The sequence below is a fragment of the Sorex araneus genome, chromosome 5 (assembly GCF_027595985.1).
Source record: "Sorex araneus isolate mSorAra2 chromosome 5, mSorAra2.pri, whole genome shotgun sequence".
Taxonomy (NCBI): domain Eukaryota; kingdom Metazoa; phylum Chordata; class Mammalia; order Eulipotyphla; family Soricidae; genus Sorex; species Sorex araneus.
In genome coordinates this window covers 209,696,707-209,716,694 of record NC_073306.1, presented here as the reverse complement: position 1 = coordinate 209,716,694, position 19,988 = coordinate 209,696,707, and the positions used below count along the sequence as shown (strand labels likewise).

The following is a 19,988-nucleotide window of genomic DNA, read 5'->3' as shown; positions in this document are numbered from 1 at the left end:
GAGCTGGGAACAGCCCTCGAGCACTGCACCACGGTGCACCCAAGGCCGCCTAGCCAAGGTCACAATGGGTGTGGGAGCACACGCGTGCCAAGCGTCAGTGTGGCCCAGCAGGGGCCAGCGAGCTGTGCAAGCAGGAGCGTGGACACCAGAGCAGCCCGGGCGGGCAGGCACTGGAGTCTGGGAAAGATCAGTCCAGGATCATCACGCGCCAGGTGTGGCAATAACGTGTTACTACTGCAGAGTTCCTGGATTGGGGTGAAACATCCCACCAGCAACTTCTGGATGTTTTGATGTGGGGGCCGCAATTGGTGGTGCTCAGGAGTCGCTCCTGTGATGCCCTGGGGACCCCAAGACGGATCAAGCTCTCCACCACTCAACTTACAACATAAAATGGGCCCAGGGGAAGCATGAATGGCAACACAGTCAGTACTGGTGACTTGGTGATGGCAGGCATCTGGGATCACTGCCCTTTTTCAACTCGTGCTGAAATTTTTCATGAGGAAGATATAGACCAACCTGCACGTCATTAATGACTATAAAAAGGTACCAACTGTCTGTTTGTACAGGAATTATTACAGTATCTTCACAATGTGCTAGAAACATGGACCAAAACACATGACTGACATAGGTTTTTTCACTGAAGTTTAGCAAACACATCTCCCCACTAAGAGAATGAACAAGCGTGTCCAGATATACGACATGAGCCTCACCCAGAAGGCCTGAAGACCGGTCACTCATCTTACAAACAGCTTCTGCAAACGGCACCACCAGGCTCTCCCAGTTGCTACACTCATGCATCATGGGAAACTCCGGGAGGAGGAAGAAAATCTCTAAAGCCTCTTGGTGTGGAGAATGAAACGGGAGATTTCTGAGCAGATTATCCTTGAGACATGTGGTGATCTGCGGTCAAAAAGATGAAGGAAAAGACACTCAAAATCCACCACAGGTGGGAATGCCGACTGGTTCAGCCCTTCTGGAAAACAATTTGGACGACTCTCAAAAAATTAGATATTGAATTCCCATTTGACCCAGCAATACCACTGCTGGGAATATATCCCAGAGAGGCAAAAAAAGTACAATCGAAACAACATCTGCACATGTATGTTCATCGCAGCACTGTTTACAATAGCCAGAATCTGGAAAAAACCCGAATGCCCCAGAACGGATGACTGGTTGAGGAAACTTTGGTACATCTATACAATGGAATACTATGCAGCTGTTAGAAAAAAGGAGGTCAATGGGGGCCGGAGCGATAGCACAGCGCGTAGGGCGTTTGCCTTGCAAGCGGCCGACCCGGGTTCGATCCCCGGCATCCCATATGGTCCCCCGAGCACTGCCAGGAGTGATTCCTGAGTGCAAAAAGCCAGGAGTAACCCCTGAGCATCGCTGGGTGTGACCCAAAAAAAGCAAAAAAAAAAAAAAAAAAAAAAAAGAAAAAAGGAGGTCAAGAATTTTGTAGTCAAGTGGATGGGCATGAAAAGTTTCATGCTGAGTGAAATGAGTCAGAAAGAGAGAGACAGACATAGAAAGATTGCACTCATCTATGGTATATAGAATAACAGAGTGGGAGACTAACACCCAAGAACTGTAGAAATAAGTACCAGGAGGTTGACTCCATGGCTTCGAGGCTGGCCTCACGTTCCGGGGAAAGGTCAACTCAGAGAAGCGATCACCAACTACATTGTAGTCGAAGGCCATGTGGGGGAAGGGAGTTGCGGGCTGAATGAGGGCTAGAGACTGAGCACAGCGGCCACGCAACATCTTTATTGCAAACCACAACAGCTAATTAGAGAAAACAGAAGGGAATGCCTTGCCACAGTGGCAGGGTGGGGTGGGGGGGAGATGGGATTGGGGAGGGTGGGAGGGACACTGGGTTTACGGGTGGTGGAGAATGGGCACTGGTGAAGGGATGGGTTCCCTAACTTTGTATGAGGGAAGTATAAGCACAAAAGTGTATAAATCTGTAACTGTACCCTCACGGTGATTCTCTAATTAAAAATAAATAAATTAAAAAAAAAATCCACCACAGGATCTGGGTAGCATGTCTAGAAGCCAGAATTTCATCCTCTCATGGTCTGGAATGGTCATTTTGAACCCACGTTACCACGTCACAGCCCACCTCGCCTCACCCTGTCTCCCAGCCCCCGGCAGGAGGATATTCATGGGTGAAGCCTGGGCCATGCAGGTGGGCTCGAGCCCCAGCAGCCAGCCCTGCAGGAGTGGGCGAGGTTCTCCCCCCACGGTCTCTCCCCGGGGTTCTCAAAGAGCAAGGATGCAGCAAACCCCAACGGGCAGAGCAACCAGAGACCACCCAGCAACAGGGTTTCCCATTCCGCTCCCACAGACTACCCTGGGGAGACGCAACACGGCTCTCCCCAACTTCCTTGTGATTCTTCCCGATTTCCTTCTGTGTGCCTCAGTTCAGAATACACGTTTTCAGGACCATGCCACATGGAACTTGAAACGACTTATGTGCTCAGGAAATAGTAATGTCCCGTTTGTTTCGAGGCCACCACGAGGCTAGTACCTACAGAGTTCTTGTTACTCGACACCGAGGTAAGTGACCTACATTAACTGACAGCATTCTCTACAAGAGAGGATATCCATCACACACAGAAACCAGCGTGCCAAAGAAATCAAACTGTTCAAGGTTCCCAAGCCAATAGGCAAAATTCCCTGGATTGAATTTAGTCCTATACCAAGCTCCTCCCCAGTTGGCATTTCCTCCCCTTTCCTTTCTACTTTCCAATAAACCCATTTCAAAAGTGGTAAGAAATATTCCCAGCATCTTTCTGTCCAAGTCCAAAATTTTAATCACTAACTTAGGTACGGGATACTAATTAGTTGGCAGCTCTAAATGAACTAATTACTGTAATTACCTACTTTAATTTTCAGGGCCACACCCAACTGTCCTCAGGGCTGACTCCCTCGCACCCCTACTCTAACCTGTCTTCACTCGTCATCAGCCTCCTCCCCAGTGTAAGCCACTCTCTGCCCTCCTGACTGTCACTCCAACCCTCAGGACAGCAGCATTCCCCTCCCTTAGGGCTATCACGGCAACTCCCGGGACAGCCGCGAGTTTCCCCACTGGGCCAGGAGCGTTCCTGTCCCTGCAGGTGCCTGTGCCACAGCCAGTCCCCGGGGGCACTCTGTTCCGGCTACTCCAGGTTAGTGCTGTGTGAACACAGTGGGGCCGGAGCACACACAGGGGGTCCGTGGGCCATCTCCAGCTCTGCCGGCGGTGGCAGGTCTCCCAAGCAACACACCCCCTCCTGGCACTGGGTTGCAGGTACCTGAAAGCACCAATCAGCTGGAATGCCACACCGCCCTGCACTCCCAGCCGGGTGATGGCCGTGTCCCTCAGGGATCACGAGCCTCAGAGGACACAGTCCTGCTCCCGTCAGTTCTCCCAGGGCCCCAGACACAGCAAGGACTCAAGGTGCGAACGAAGGGCAAGAGTTTGACCCTTGTCACTGATACCTCAAAACCGAAGAAACACGACAGGTCTGATCCGACTAGCCAGTGAAGACGGGGGAAGGCCACTCCTGGACGCTGCTGCTGGCATCCATACTCTGGCCAACCAAGGAGTGGTATGACTAGCGGGTGACGACCTGGGCCAAGCCCTTGTCAGATGCCGAAATGGCCTATTTTTGCTTATCTTTCAACCAACTCCTGCAGAGAACTGCTCTGCGGACAATGGGGATCCATTTTCGCAGCAGACCCCTAACTGGGCTCCGCTTCTGAGGTTAAGAGAAAGGAGACAGATGCTAACTGAGACCCCTGGAGCAGCAGAGAAGGGAGGGGAGCAAGGAAGGGAGGAGGGGACACAGGCGAGCAGGCCCCCAGAGGGAAGGAGGGCGAGAGGCACAGAAACCCAAGGCGTACACGTGAGGGGGCCGAGAGGGGAGGAGAGGATAAAAAGGAATCAGACCGAAGACATGCGAAGCCCACTCCAGATCAACCTGTACAGAAGTGTCATAGAACAATTAAAATGAAGTGTGTCCCAGGGTGGGTGGTGGGGGATGGGGTGGGGGTGGTGGGAGGGACACTGGGATCCTTAGTGGAGGAGAATGGGCACTGGTGGAGGGATGGGTAAACGATCACTGTATGAGTGAAATGCAAACACAAAAGTTCATAAGTTTGTAACTGTACATCACAGAGATTCTCTAGTAAAAAATTTAAAAGAAATAATGAAGTGAGTCCAATAGGAAAAAATAAGAATAAAAATGTGGTGAGGCTGACTGATGAACCCGACCAGATGAGATATTTTCAGATCAGAATTTATGCCTAAATAATTGCATATAAATTTTAAGCTCTGCAGGCAGGAGCAAGAGCACAGCAAGTAAGGCTCTTGCCGTGCATTCGGCTGGCCTGAGCCCTGCCGGGAATAAGCCCTCAGCACAGCCAGATGTGGCCTCAAAATAAACACAAACAAAAATTGAAATCATAAATCTAGTGTGCTAATCCCAATTCATCCTTTCATCGTCTTCCTAAAGCCCTGAGTTCTTAAAAAACTTCCCCTGTGTGGCAGTGTGTGTCTGCACAGGTCAAGTGCAGAGATGAAGGGCGTGGACTACACAGCCACTCTGCCCGAAGTAGCGAACTACTGATCAGCATCTCAGCTTAACTTCATCTGGTCAGGTACAAAGTTTCACTCTCTCAAAACAAAATCTTCCTTCTGGAATTTTGAGTTCTCATAAGATGTATTTTCTTTTTCCAAATACAAATCCGAAGAATACCGTGTTAGTAATCCAATCCTTTTGGGCTAGCTCCTTAAAGGCATTTCTTGCTGTATTCATGTCCAAGTTGATAGATACGGTTTCTTCAGCTGTCCTGTGGAAGCAAGACAAAAGTTTAGAATGGTCGAGTAAGTAAACCATCAAGAGCAAGTCAAATCCAGCGTGAGCTTCTCCTCCTATTAAAGGGTAGCAGTTCAGGTGACTGGGCACTTCGTGACCCTGGTGTGCAGCAACTCTGCGTACCAATGCCATCCATGACATTACTGAGAAGGAATACGTATCTGGATGGCCAAAGAGTGACATTTTACTTTTCATTCATCCCAGGGCATGGAGAGAGAGGACAGCAGGAAGGGGCTCGCCTTCCCCGTGGCCAACCCAGGCTCAATTCCAGAGTCCCAGACGGTCCCAGGCACCAGCAGAAGTGATCCCTGTGGGCAGAGTCAGGAGTGACCTCTGAGCACTGCTGGGTGCAGCCACCCACAATAAAGGTTTCATCTGAACATGATCACTTATCAATAACCGGAACGATCTGGCTCAATGTGACTAACTGAAAACATCAACATGTTTTCTAAATGCAAAAAAGATCATGGGGTGCGAGTGCTAGTCCAGCACGCAAGCGTGCAATGCGCCCAGTTCAATCCCTGGCACTCCGCACGGTCCCCGGAGCACCACCGGCCCGGCGCCTGGAGCAGGAGAGAGCCTACGCACAGCCGAGCAACAAGCCCCCAGGGAGCACGGGCTACGCACGCCACCATCTTTAACTCAGATACTGGCTTATCTCAAATGAATTCATAAACTCTTCCATTGAAACCCAGCCCCCCACCAAGGGAAATGATTTTCCTATTCCTGAAAATATTAAGTATTTTTTTTGTTAGACGAGCTGATAGTTGGAATTATAAAAGGGACTTTATAGCAGTAAATTTTCAATATTCCAGTAGAAAATTATTAATGTGTCTTAACCTATTATCATTATGCTGAATTTAGAGTACACTTTGTAGAGCGTACTTTTCTAGAGAGAGGTACATTCTTTGTAAAGTACATATAAATCAGGGGAAGTCTTTCTGTTTCTGAGGCGGCTTCTTCCTGGCTGTGCACTCAGAGATGACCACCACAGGGGCAGGGGACAGGATGTGGTACTGGGGACTGAAGCTGGGTCAGCGGCACGTGAAGCCAATGCCTCCACTGCTAAACGATTTCCCTGACCACAGCCCCAGGGAAATTCTCACGTATCACTTCACAAATATTTAAGTAGGCTTAATATTTGAAGATTAATTTTTCAGTATTACTTAAAAACTCCAAGAAACTTTGGTATCTATGCAGTCAGAAAAATCAGTAGTCCTTTCTTCCCACAGAATACCACGTGGCCACTGAAAGGTCCACGGGGGCTGGGAACATAGCTCGAAGGGGGAGAGCACGTGCTCTGCGTGTGCGAAGCCCCGTGCCAGCCCCGCACCACAGCAGGTATGACCCAAGACCCCCTACAAAGTGTTTTAGGAAATACTGAATACTGAGGCAACTGAAAAACAGAAAATATATCAAGTGCAAGGCAAAGTGTAATCTAACAGTTCCATTTCCTGGTAAAACAACTGTGTCTATGCAGAAAAAATGTATTTATGCAAAGGAAAGCAATTACTTTTTAATATAGTGGGTTACAGGTGCTTTCATTTTCTTGTTTTTCTTTTTTCCTTTTTACTGCGTCCATTTCACGTGCTAGTTTGTGTTTGCTTTTGTTAAATAATTTTAAGAAGATAAAGAACTAGTTAATTACTTTATCCTTAAATGACTTTCATTACAATCTCTCCAAGTATTTTAATTGTGATATAATGACTATGAAACATTACATTTGTTTTGGTATACAATGTAACGATTTGGTATCTGCACAATAAGATGATCACACTAAGTCTAGTCAACAAGTCACCTGATAGAGTGAAATCATTTTTCTTGTGATTAGAACTTTTAAGATCTCTTAGCAATTTTCAAACTGTTAACTATAGTTATCATGCCATATATCATTTTAAAACAAGTTTTAATTTACTAAATATATTACCTTTCTCTTAAAAAACTGCCAGTCAGACAAGCAGGGGATGAAAATATCTCTCTGATCTCCCTGTGTCAGGAATGAGAGAGAGAGGTTACACAGAGGGGAAAATATGCCTCCTGGGGACACCGAATATGACAAACGCGTCTCACCTTCATACTGAGAACACCTTGAGCTGTTTCCATTTCGGTTGCATACCGGGTACCTAAAATCTCTTCCAGACATTTTTCCAGAGGAAATATACAGATGGCCACAAACACGAGCAAGTACTTGACTTGCCCAATGACTAGGGAACTGTAAAGCACAGTGAGCTATCCCTCACACTCAGGAGAATGCATGTCGCGGAGAAGACGGAGCCAGGGGTCAGGGAGACAGCTCCGAGGGCTACAGTACAGAGCCTGCAGGTTTGAGCCCCATCAGAGCCCCACAAAGTCCCGTGAGCACCGAGAGGAGCAACCCCCAAGCTCAGGGCCAGGAGTAGCCCCTGAGTACCTACAGGTAGAACCCAGAAAACAAAAGAAAAAATTAAAAAAGAGTGCAAGAAACAAATCTGGCAAAGACTGGGGAAAAGGAACGTAGTATCAGTGGAGAGAATGTAAGTTGAGAAATCTCAGTAGAAAGTGCTGTGAAGATTCCTTTAAAATTTCTTAAAACAGAGGACCGGAGAGAGAGTACGACAGGTAGGGCACTTGTCCTGCACATAGCTGACCCAGATTCAATCCCTGGCACCTTACCTGGTCATTCCCTGAGACCCACCAGGAATGACTCCCGAGTGTAGAGCTAGGAGTAAATTTTGAGCGCTATTAGGTTTGGGGGTTGAAACAAAACAATTAAAATAGAAGTGCAATATGACCCAGTGAAAACACTCCCAGATGCTTACAGAATATAAAAACACGAACTCACAAGATATCTGTTCCTCTATACTCATAGCAGAATCATTCACAATATCACTATCACTGTCATCCTGTTGTTCATAGCAAAATAAAAACCAACAACATGGAATAATCGGGTGCCATAGATGACTGAATTCAGAAGCTGAGGTACAGACACGCAATCAAATACGCAATGAAATGCATTTTAAAGAGATGAAACTGTACCATCTGGGACAAAGCGAATTTGAGGTGATTATGCGGGATGAAATAAGCAAGTGAGGGCTCGAGAGATAGGGACAGCAGGCAGGACACTTGCCTTGCATACAGCTGACCAGGGTTCGATCCCTGGTGCCCCATATGGTCCTCTAGACACTGCCAGAAGTGATTCCTGAGCACAGAGCCAGGAGTAATCAATCCTCAGCATCGCCGGGTTTGTACCCCCGAAAAAATAGAGGGGGGGGTGTGGGAGGAATGTGTCAGGTACGTGGGATGTGACTGAAATCTAGAGGGTCACTTGGAGTCTGGAATGGGTGACCTTTCCCCGTCTCCCTTCGCTTCTGGTAGCCTGACAGTCACGCCCACGAGCAGCCTTGGTGCCATGTAAGTCATTACTGGCCATGATCCAGACTCACAAATAAGCCTCGGAAGAGGAAGAGAGCAACAGGCCACAGAGACGCCTCTGGATCCCAAAGCCCCCATCCAGTTACAAATTTAATTCTTGCCGTATCACCCTATTTAAACCTTAGAATTTCTAGTGCATGGCAGCATTGCAGCTGCACAACCTCTCATACTCTAACAAGGGCTTAACAACTCCAGGGTCATACAGCAATCTTCACTCACTTCCCTCTAAGGAAATGCCTTTGGGTCACCTTTAGTGGATTATTCATAACAGGCAATACAAAGTGAATCATTATCTTGTGCTCTGGGGGCAGTTCTTGGGGATTGGGGTGGAACAGTTCGTAATCTGATGGTGGGAAGGTGTAATGGTGGTGGGATTGGTGTTGGAATACTGAACATAATTACTGTGAAACGACTTTTTAAAAATCAAATCAAATTAAAAATTTTTTTTATGAAAGGAGTAACTGAAAAGGGGCTGCAGAGGCAGCACAGTGACTAAGGAGTCTGCGTGCACACAGCCACCCCAGGTTCCATCTCCAGCATCCCAGAGGGTCCTGAGCCAGGAGGATTCCTCAGTGCAGAGCCAGGAGATACCCCTGAGCACTGCACCAGGTGTGGCTGAAACACCAAAACAAAACAACAAAAAGTGGGGCTGGAGTGATAGCACAGCGGGTAGGGCGCCTGCCTTGCACGTGGCCAACCCGGGTTCGATTCCCAGCATCCCATATGGTCCCCTGAGCACCGCCAGGAGTAATTCCTGAGTGCAGAGCCAGGAGTAACCCCTGTGCCTCGCCAAGTGTGACCCAAAAAGCAAAAAATAAGTAAAAAGCAATACCTGGACACTCTTCTGTGAAGTACGAATAACTGAAGTAAACTAACAAAGAGCCAACACCAATAAACCTCTCCCAGCCTGGTGAAGACTGATGGCTACTGGGGAGCAAAGGGGACGAGGGGACTGGGCCCAGTGACCTTTCAAAGAGACGGATAAAGCCCAGAGACAGGAAGCGTTAAAGGCACTCTAACCAGTCAGGCCAGGGGCTGGCCTGCAGCGTGAGGCCCCGGGCGTGGTCCCCAACACCAACAGAGACAGAAAACACTCTGGCCCCTGATATTCTCTAGTACACACTGATGGCAAATTTGTAAGAGTTCATTCCATCCCTAGATCTCAAAATTTCAAAGGCAAAAACAAAGATATTAAAGAAGCTGTAAGAAGAAAAAGCCCGGACTTAGACAATATTGATATTTTGTTTGGGGGCCACACCCCACGGTGCTCTGAGACCATTCCTGACGAGGCCATGGGACTGCATCGGCGGAGGGGACGGAACCTGGGTTGACCTGATGGGCCTTATACAAGGCATGAGCCCGAGCCACTGCACTATCCATCTGGCCCCCAGACAAATTATTTTCTTAGACAAATATTTCCCTCCCACCTAACTTTCCAAGCCATAAGTTGTTACAAGAATGTACCAGAAATCAAATAAAGGTGAGGGTAGAAAGTTCAGTCCTATCTTAGAATTATATAATTCTTGATAACTCATACTTTGAAAATTATGTATTTTATGCAACTACTTTTAAGAATTAAAAAATATTTTTAATTAAGTCACAGCTCTAAATATAATTTAGAAACACACTGAAAGAAAATGTTTCGTCGAGTATGACCACGGTAGACGGCAATTTGACAGCTCAGAGTCAGGTCACCCAGGCTGCCCAGCTGTGACCACAAGCCACACAAACAAGTGCTTTCAAGGCCAACCAGGGAGGGACTTGGAGACTGTACTTTCTACCCAGTCACCACGCGCCCCCACACAGCAAGGGCCTGGAGAGGCCTGGCAGTGCCAACAGTGGTCTGCACGGAGCATACAGGCAGGCGTGACGCTTCGCTTTCATGTCCCTTAGGCTAGACCACCATAACCAGAACTGGTAAGATACAAGTCTAGAGTTGCCATGAAAGTATTTTTTCCCCTTCTCTCTCCTTTTCCTATTTTTGCGTGCAATGCTGAACCTCACACCTTTGAGGCCTGTCTATGTAAGTATTTTCATTCTTTTCCTTTTTTTCTCTTCTAGCGAATGCTGGGGATGAAACCCACAGGCTCACATAAGCAGGGCAAGTGCCCTACACTGCGCTACCCCCGGGAATGCCTGTTCCAGTTCTCCTGCTTATTGCTCAAGGATGCTTTAAGAAGAGAGTTCCATCAGCAGACTCCTCGCGAGCAGGTCATCTCCAGAGTACGAGTGGCTCTGTCAGTCGGGGGGGTTAAGAGCGCTATACACAGGAAGGTGAGGTGTACCTTTTTGTGTTCTGCCACTGCTTGGTCCCCACACCAGCAATCCATCTCTTTATCGTCCCCTTATTCAGTGTTGGTATTCTCCTCCACAGATTCACATAGGAATTCTGCAAACAAAATGAACAGACACATTCAATTTTTAGGCACATTCTAAGGGTACAGGGCATCACTGCGGAGTCTGGACACTGGGAAATCATAAAATGAGTCTACCACGAAATTATCATGTTCTACCTGGCTTCCAATTTTGTATTCAATATCCCCTATCTTAGCCAACCTCCATCCCAACACACCCGGGGTGTAAGAGAACTCAGCACTTCTGACCACGTTCAGCAACACGACAGCCTGCGAGGCCCCAGAAGTGTGGGGAGTGAGAGGCACCTGCCCTGGGGTGGGAGGAAGAGGAACCTCACACCATGAACCTTGGCCCTTTCCAGTACTGTCCCAACAGGCATTTAGAATGTCAACTTCTTGGCACACTAGAACCCTGACCCAATGCCCCTGGCAAGGAGGTCCCCAAAGGTAAGCATCTAAGGGAATAATATTCACCAGGGACAAATCTGATGTTCTGGGAGATAGGGTAGGGTTTGAGCCACACCCAGTGATGCTCAGGGGCTACTCCTGGCTCTGTGCTCAGGAATCACTCCTGCTGATGCTCAGGGATGGTCGACCATGTGAGATGCTGCAGATCAAACACGGGACACTGAGTGCAAGGCAAGCGCCCTACCCGCTGTACCATCTTGCCAGTCCCAAATCTACTTATCTAGTAGAAACAATGAAGTACCAAGACTGCCCAGCTACTCAACAAAAGTAACCTAGTATTCTGGTAATTTGGGAACTCACCAAATCTGGATTCTTGGGATCCTTTGTTTCCCTTAAAACACGTTATGTAGAAAATCTATTTACCTCTTTTTTCATCCAGAGCAAAATGCTTTGATTCCCTCCAGCAATCATTATTAACTTCTTTCCAGAGATGCGGCTTTCTGAATGAAATACAGGAAAAGTGAAAGTCAACAGGCCTAAGCATGCACCTCATCATGCGGTGGTAAGTACTTCACATACTTCACCAACGTGACCCCCCTAGCTTCCTAACAAAGCCAAGCACAGCCCCCCACCATGAAGCAGAAACACAAATCTATTTCAGGGTGAAGTTTAGCTGACACACACAGGTCTATCTGCCCCTCCCTCCCCGTTCTCTTTCTTGGTCTTTGGACCACCCCTCGTGGTGTCAGGGGCCACTGCTGGTCCTGCACTCACAACCCGCCTGGCAGGCTGGGGGGGCATATGGGATGCCAGGGATGGAGTCTGGGAGGGCTGCATGCAGGGCAACAGCCCTACCTCTGCACTTTCTCTCTGGCCCCATATGCATGTGTTCCATGGTAACATGTGACCTGTCTAATATAAATGCTGATACTTAAAATGTAAACAATTGGTTTATTATTCCCTGGCTTAATTTTTCCCCTTAACTAAACAATCTATTCAGTAACTCAAGGTTCCCTAGCAATGACTCGGTTGTAAAGAATGAAAAGTCCATGAGCGGTGATAAGAAATCAAATACACGAGCTGCTGGGGCACACTCCTAGTGGTCACACTCCCAGAACAACGGAGACAATTCTGGCCCTGTGTTCCAACGAGGGTCCAGGTGGTCTCCTGTGGGACCCCAGGACAGTCCAAGTCTGAGAGCACAGGTGAAAACCATGTAAGCGGGGCCATGGCAGGACTCAAGGGGCCCACAGGCAGGAAACAAGGCCAGGACACAGGGTGAGACACGGTGCTCTACCTCAGCTGTACAGACAGACCAGTGGCGACTCATGGGGAGGCAGGTTCTCAGCAGCCAGCAAGCCCAGGTACCAGGGCCCACGGCACTGACTGGCCCTGGTCAGCCTTTCCCTGCACGTCTGCACATCTTACAAGACAATGGAAACGATGGTGCAGACCAGCAGCACGGCGGGGAGGGCGCCTGCCCTGTACATGGCCGACCCGAGTTTGACCCCCACATCCCATACAGTGCCTTGAGCACCGCCAGGAGTAATTCCTGAGCGCAGAGCCAGGAGTAACCCCCAAGCATCGCTGGTGTAACCCAAAAACGAAAGGAAGGAAGGAAGGGAGGAAGGAAGGAAGGAAGGAAGGAAGGAAGGAAGGAAGGAAGGAAGGAAGGAAGGAAGGAAGGAAGGAAGGAAGGAGAGAGAGAGAGAGAGAGAGAGAGAGAGAGAGAAAGAAAGAAAGAAAGAAAGAAAGAAAGAAAGAAAGAAAGAAAGAAAGAAAGAAAGAAAGAAAGAAAGAAAGAAAGAAAGAAAGAAAGAAAGAAAATCCTGGGCTTGAGTCTGTCTCGCCCAGAAGCGCTGCCGGGCCCGACGTTAAGCACGCGATGCTACGCACAGTGCGAGCACCTGGCCTGCAGCTGCCCAGTGCTCCCGGAGGCCTGCACGATTACACATCAATCTGCACCCACTCAGGACTCGTAAGCAACTGAGCCGATTGTTCAGTTACGATCAGAGGCTGCAAATGTAAGAAAACTACCCGGGAATTAAATTAAGTAGGCCTCTAGCAAAGAGATATTACATCTGCGTGTGTCCCTGAATCCAGTCTGGTTTGATGGTCTATCATTTTAAAGTTCACATTACTTTTTAACATTTTTTTAATTTTTTGCTTTTTGGGTCACACCTGGCAATGCACAGGGGTTCCTCCTGGCTCTGCACTCAGGAATTACCCCTGGCGGTGCTCAGGGGACCATATGGGATACTGGGAATCGAACCCGGGTCGGCCGCATGCAAGGCAAACGCCCTCCCCGATGTGCTATCGCTTCTGCCCCAGTTCACAGTACTCTTAAACTGAAAGAGTAAAAATGGTTACTGTGATGTGACACACTGCAGATGGAGTATTTTACACTTATTGCAAGATAAGAAGAAGTAAAGCTAGGCTCAGAGAAGGTGTCTAGAAAGTCAGGCTTTCTTCCGTCACACATCTGGGAGAGTCAGTGTCTTGGCAACGGTCTCACGCTGACCAGCACGCACCGAACCGGAGCTCCTCATTGGTGGGCGCTCTCATGGGACGTGGTCTCAGCTGGTTCCGTGTGCCGCCACTTCCCAGCTGCCCTTCTCTCCCGGCCCCGAAAGAGAAGACTTTGCCCAAGCCAGGAACGTAGGCGAGTGTGTGCTGCCTGTGAATGAAGCACAGGGGTAAGCGGAACCGAGCAGAGAGAAGCAGCGACACGCGGCCTGCCCAAGTCAGGTGACAGTGAGCGGCACGGGCCAGCCCCCCTGAGCACAGCAGGCACCCAGGCACGAGGAACAGCTCCCCTCGGGGGACGGCAGATGTCTCAGAGACCCCGACTGCAGCCAGTGGTCGCCCTCTCAGGGCGAGCAGCCCACGCCCTACCCCCTCGCCCTCCGAGACACCCTTCCAGACTCGGCACTGCTTCTGCCTCTCGGACGGTTTCTGCACCTCGCCTCACCCCATCCTGGGAGAATGAATGATTCAGGCTCTTGGAGCTTTTCCTCTACTACCTAAGACCGTATCGCACGGCCCTTCTGACTAATGCCTGGCGGGTCACTCCCGCTACACAGAGGTATCCATAAGGCTGATTTGCTCAAACAGAGTCTGGCTTTTGTCCTCAGTTCCTCGAAGGTAACCGCTAAGCCCTTAGATTTCCCTCTAGTGACAGGAGTGTGTGTCATTCCTGGTAAGCCTCAGGTAACACCCAACGGTTTATCCAGACGGGGGGGTGTGTGTGTGTGTGTGTGTGTGTGTGTGTGTGTGTGTGTGTGTGTGTGTGTGTGTGTGTGTGTGTGTGTGTGTGTGTGTGTGTGTGTGTGTGTGTGTGTGTGTGTGTGTGTGTGTGTCCAGACGGGTGTGTGTGTGTGTGTGTGTGCATGTGCGTGTGCTTCACATAGTCAACTGTGTCCCCCTGAGCTGTGTCTGCAGCCCCGAGGAGGAAATCCCAGGGTCTGTGCGGCCCCGTGGCGGGGCCTGGGGTCTGTGTCTGTGCCCCCCAAGCCCTCCCACAGGCTTTACGGCTGGCTGCGCTACACCCCCAGTCCCTAATCCAACCATATGGCAGTGATTTGATCCCCCTTGTCAAAACAATGATAATTTAATGGAGCGGGAACTACCAAAGCAATGAAAGCTCCATAACATTTAATTAATTAACCTTATTAATTTTAACTCTAATTTTAGGAGTTCTAATTTAATCTAAATTTAGGAGTTCTCCTTGTTGGCTATCCTCCATATGTCCCCTCATCTTGTTGAGCTGGGGAGAGGGAATACCACGTGGGCACAAGCAGCTCCTGGGGGTGCAGAGGGCTCCCTAGATTCTGCCCTTTCTAGCCCCTCCCCTTCAAATGACTCTAGTATCTCTCCTCGAAATCAAAGTGGCTGCGAGCACAGTATTCAGGGAGGTCTGTGTCTTCCCAGTGAACTCCCCGGTGTGAAGGGTGCCGTTCTGGTTTGCATGAAGACATCTTTGTACCTGGCTTTCTCTACCTGTAACACATGCTACTCAGAGGAAGGGGTGTCACAAGAATGCCAGTGGGGGGCTGGGATGGAGCTCGGTGATTCAGTATCTCCACACGGACAAGACCTTAGGCTGGATCTCCGGCACCCAGTCCCCCCAGGAATCCAATGTGACAGTATCGTTTCTGTGGTGAACAGTGACAAGAGTGATACTGAATGCTGACAACCACTTCATGTCATAATCTGTTCTACTTAATATCCAGTTACGTATCTTATCCTTAGGAGAATGTCCACAGACCAGGCGCCAGGCTGGAGATACAGTACAGAGCAGGGTGCCTGCCTTGCACGTGGCCCACCCAGATTTGATTCCCAGCACCCCACGTGGTCCTCAGGAGCCCCACAGGAGTGATCCCTAACTGCGCCTAAACCCTGAGCACCCATGGGTGTGTCCCAAAATCAAATAAAAAGTATACACCGCTAATTTTTTACACTAAAGGTTTTGGTAAATTTACAAACTAAACCAATATTCAAATTCAACCAGAACGGCTTGTGTTGTGAAGGGAAAAAGCTGACTTGGCTTTACTGTGACCACCGCAGAAACGATCTGAAAGAACTGAGGAGGGGGATGCCCACCCCTGCGGATGGAAGATGACACTGTGGGACTCACTTCACTTCTCCCCCAACAACGACATTTTCCTTAATGGCCAAAGTGTGTTGAACAACCACCAAGGTAACAAAGCGATGACTGTCCTTTGTGTTCGAAGCTCAGCTGGCCTGGACCTGGAGCTCGTGCCCCCACAACTGGGTCCGAGCCGCACTGCTCTCCGAACCGGCCGGGGGGCCCAAGGTCTACAGGAGCTGCCCAACAACGGCCACCCTCAGGATCCTTACTGACCGACCAAAGGGACCGACGGCAGGGAGTCGCCTGGTTCCTGCGGTCTGATGGGTTCAGTGCCGCCTCAGGGCTTACCTTCCACACGCGACCTGAGTCACTCTATTGCCAACGAGTTCAGTCACCAAACGGGGTCTCAGTTCATTCTGTGTTGAACAGTGACCAAGCTGTCCAAATTTTCCAGCACCAAAGGTAAACAACAGCCCATCCTAAGGAAAGATTCCTATCAGACTCTCCAGCAGTGCAACCTGAACATCCAGACACAAAGCCAGCGTGAGCAATGACAGGCCGCCCACTGTCAAGGCCAGCCCCAGTCATCAGGAGGGAGAGGAAATCACAGGCTCCTGGGGGTCCCTGGGGCTCAGTCTGAGACACCCCCGCTCCCCGGGAGCCCAGGCCGAGGGGGGGACACACGCACCTTAGTGAGCAGAGCAGCGTGAGAGCCACCACAGGCCAGAAACTCCACCGTGTGGCTGTCCAGGGATCCGACTCGAGAAGGAGAGCCTTGATCTGCGCGGGAGAAAGAAGGCTGAGGTGATCAGTCAGCGGTCACTGGGGGCGTAACTGCGGATTCGGTATGTTCACTTAAAGAAGGGAGACTTGGGGGGAGGGTACTTTCTCCCGGAAAGGGACAGCAAACCAAGAACCTCTTAAACCAATAGTGTTCTAAGAAGGAAAGATCACCAGGAAAAGCAGCAGAAATAAAACTATAAGGACTGGAAAAAACGTTGACAGGGATATCTTTAAGGTTAAAGGTCTGTTTGATGTCCCAAATAAGCACCGATGAGTTTAATAGGAACTGAAAGGCAAGTTTCCATACTGTCAGTGTGGCCCAGGCCTAGTTGTCCAAAATTGTTTCTTCCCCACGAGTAAACATTTCCTGACATGGACAAGACCATGCTGTGCGCTTCTCCTGCAGAAATCTGTGCCAGGGGGACTCCTGAGAGGTGTTCCACCACCTGTGGCGTGGGGCTCGAGGCAAAGGTTCTTCCCACTCCGAGCTGGCCGTGCACATTCTGGCCCCATGCAAAAAGCTCACCACCTTGACACGGAGAGAACATGAGTGAGAAACACCAGGCAGCACGACGGGCACCAAGCAGAGCAACACAACCACCTGCTTTCCAACAGGCTCCGGTCCCGCGAGACTCGGAGGGAAAGAGAACTCTCTGTGGCAGTGACACAGCTCTAGTCCCTACTGCAAGCAGTGGGCCATGCGTGGAACAGGGGCTGCCCCCAAATCCCAATGAAGCAGCCCTGGCCCTCGGCAAGGAGGTGGCTGCTCCTGCCAGAGGCTGCAGAGTCCCTCCCCGCCTCTGCGCTAGGAGGACGGGCTCTCGGCGGCAAGGGTGGGGCCCCGTGGGTGAGGACGTGGACTCACACGCGCACGATGACAGAGTGGAACCGGGGACAGAGAGCGCGCAGGCTGGAGCGCGGGCAGCTCTGCAGGAAGGAGGACCAGGTCTGCCGCCCAGCACCGCACGGCCCCCTGAGCACAGAGCCGGGAGTAGCCCGAGACGGCCCATGTGCTCCAACGCCCCCACCCCACCCTCCGAACACAGACGGGCTCCCCACCAGGAATCGCAGCACTCGGAGTGAAAGCTGCCAGGTTTCAGTGGTTTTGAATCACCCGGTCCACACCACTGTTCTCACAGCAATGGAGACAAGACACACTATTCCATCCAAACCCAGGAACTCCCTTTTCCTGGGGCTCCTCCAGGTGGCGCCCAGAGGCCTGGGGCGGCTGCCAGGGGTTCCCGGGCAGCAGGGCTGCAGTTCAGTGCCAGGGCCCAAGGGTGATCTGACCGACCTGGCCGGCGCTGCCTCCAGAGCCACACCCAGAGTGCCCACGGGCTCAGGGCAGCGCCAAGGGGGCTGGCGGGACGTGTGTGGGGCCAGGGCCTGAGCAGGCGAGCACCTAACCCTGTACTATCTCAGTCACTTTCAGAAACATTCTACACCTGGGAAGTTATCTAAAATAATTGTTTTCTTCCACCTGCCCACCTCAAAGTCTGCAATGAACAACTCCAACTACACACACATCACTACTGTAGCACAGAAGATCTCCACAATACCCATGTCTTCTTAGCAATTGGATGAACCAGGCTGGTGCTTGTTGGGGGGCACCCCCCCATGCAGGGGCTCCCCAGCACTTGTCACAGGGCCATGTGAAATGCTGGGACTTGAACCAGGGTGTGGTCCTTCCGACCACATGCCAGGCAAGAGGCCCATGGCACAAACTGATTTTTTCAAGGTAAGTTCTGATGTTACCGAAGGGAACAGACAAAACCTAATGGAGTCCACAAGAAACCCCCGAGGAATGCCCAGACCCCGAGCACCCTGGCAGCGAGCACGCAGAACAGGCGGGCGGCACCTCTCCCTCCGACACCAGCGGCCAGGAGCCTCGCACAGTCCCACTCTCCAGAAACCTCCCCAACTGTCAGTCTCCCTAATCGCTATCTGCCAGCAAGACAAACCTGACCTATTCCTCCCCCCAACTCCCCCCCACATCAGCAGACCCCGAGCTCCTAGAGACACTTGGTGCCACATTTCAACGTCATGTACACACGGCACATACACAGAGATACACCTGCCCGTGAGTGGGTGAAGTCCAAGGATCAGACCGACTGTTCGCAACACAACGTCACCCTCTCACATGTCCATGTGGCCCTTTCAAACACCAGACGGTTTACATTTTACTCACTTAAGCCTCAGCATCCATCTGTTTATAAGCCTGTCACTGTCACTGCCATCCCTCTGATCATCAATCTGCTCGAGCGGGCACCAGCAAGGTCTCCGTTTGTCCCAGCCCTGAGATTTTAGCAGCCTCTCTTTACTCGTTCTGTCTATACAACTATACAAGCCTGTCTATACAACCAACATTTAAATCTTTTTAACTCCAGATCTCCCTCTCACCCCTCACCATTTCTATTATTCCTTACGGTCAAGGTTTTTGCAGAAAGGAACCTGTGTTCATCGCTCTCCTCTCCTACCACTGTGGGACTGAGGAGACAATGAAGGGCTGAATACCCTGAACATTCCTGAGTTTAAGACAATGTGAAAACACAGATGAAATCAGTCACCAAAGGGACCTGGGGAAGACCCAGTCCGTGCCCAGGAAGAGGGGAGAGCACTGAGAAAGGGACGAAGGCTTGGGGAAAGGAGGGAGGGCTGGGCCCACCCCACGGGGCTGATCTGAGCACTCAGGAAACTGCCACTCCTGCGTATTTGAAAAATAAGAAGGAAGGACTGGGAAGAAGCCCCGCCCAGCCAGAGACCACCCCCCTCAGGAACCAGGCGGGGAGGCCTCCGAAAGGCCAGAGGCGCACCCCCGGGCAGTGTGGCAGCGCCCACACTCACCCGACACTCCCGCGCTCAGACCCCCAGGACCGTGCTCCAGGGACAGCAGGCCAGCCCAGGCCTCGCCAGCCCAGTGTCCCGTAAACAGGGGGCTTGCTCCAAAACAGTGCTGTCACCTGGCAGGACAGGCTTTCGGAATGGGAATCCTGAAAACCTGAAATACACACACGCACTCAAGTGCTCTCTCGGACAGGTGTACGCAGTCCTCCGGGGTCTCAGCCCCAACCCAGGGGCAGGTGCTTGCCTGACACGGAGCTGCCCTGGGTTCAGTCCCCGGCGACCTCACAGCCCCCCAAGAGTGATCTCTGAGCACAGAGCCAGGAATGAGAGCTCAGCACTGCTCGATGTGGCCCCAAAAATAAAAATAAAATATAGTGCTCTGAACCATATCATTAGAAACGCCGTACTTCTGTCCCAGATACAAATACATACACACGTGTATTCTACTAGTTCCACATCTACATATTTATTTTCTCTACAAAATAATAAAAAAATACCTTTTGAGAGTGCAAGGGAATGATAATCTCCACACGTGATCTGAATTATAATTTTATCTTGTAAAATACACTGAAACCTGACGAAAGAAAACATTTTCAGTCATTCAACATAACTGAGGTTAGATTTACCACATTTAGTTACAATTGAAGCTTAAGAAAATATTAACGTACTTCAACAGTCAGTATATCTAAAATTATTCTAATTTGTATTTTAAAGGGAAAATGTGCATAATAATTGTAG

The 19,988-nt window shown here is 50.2% G+C and overlaps 1 protein-coding gene across 1 annotated transcript in view; it reads right to left on the bottom strand.

Annotated features, from left to right (window-relative positions):
- Positions 1–19,988, bottom strand: part of HERC5 (HECT and RLD domain containing E3 ubiquitin protein ligase 5) — a 37,128-nt gene that overhangs the window by 14,047 nt on the left and 3,093 nt on the right. The window contains exons 3-12 of the mRNA XM_055139491.1: positions 19,748–19,824; positions 16,714–16,935; positions 16,312–16,403; positions 15,972–16,102; positions 13,564–13,709; positions 11,456–11,532; positions 10,556–10,659; positions 6,787–6,846; positions 4,740–4,833; positions 711–900 (exon numbers count right to left, since the gene is read on the bottom strand). Coding sequence (XP_054995466.1) covers positions 711–900; positions 4,740–4,833; positions 6,787–6,846; positions 10,556–10,659; positions 11,456–11,532; positions 13,564–13,709; positions 15,972–16,102; positions 16,312–16,403; positions 16,714–16,935; positions 19,748–19,824 — 1,193 coding nt within the window. The remainder of the gene's footprint in view (positions 1–710; positions 901–4,739; positions 4,834–6,786; positions 6,847–10,555; positions 10,660–11,455; positions 11,533–13,563; positions 13,710–15,971; positions 16,103–16,311; positions 16,404–16,713; positions 16,936–19,747; positions 19,825–19,988) is intronic.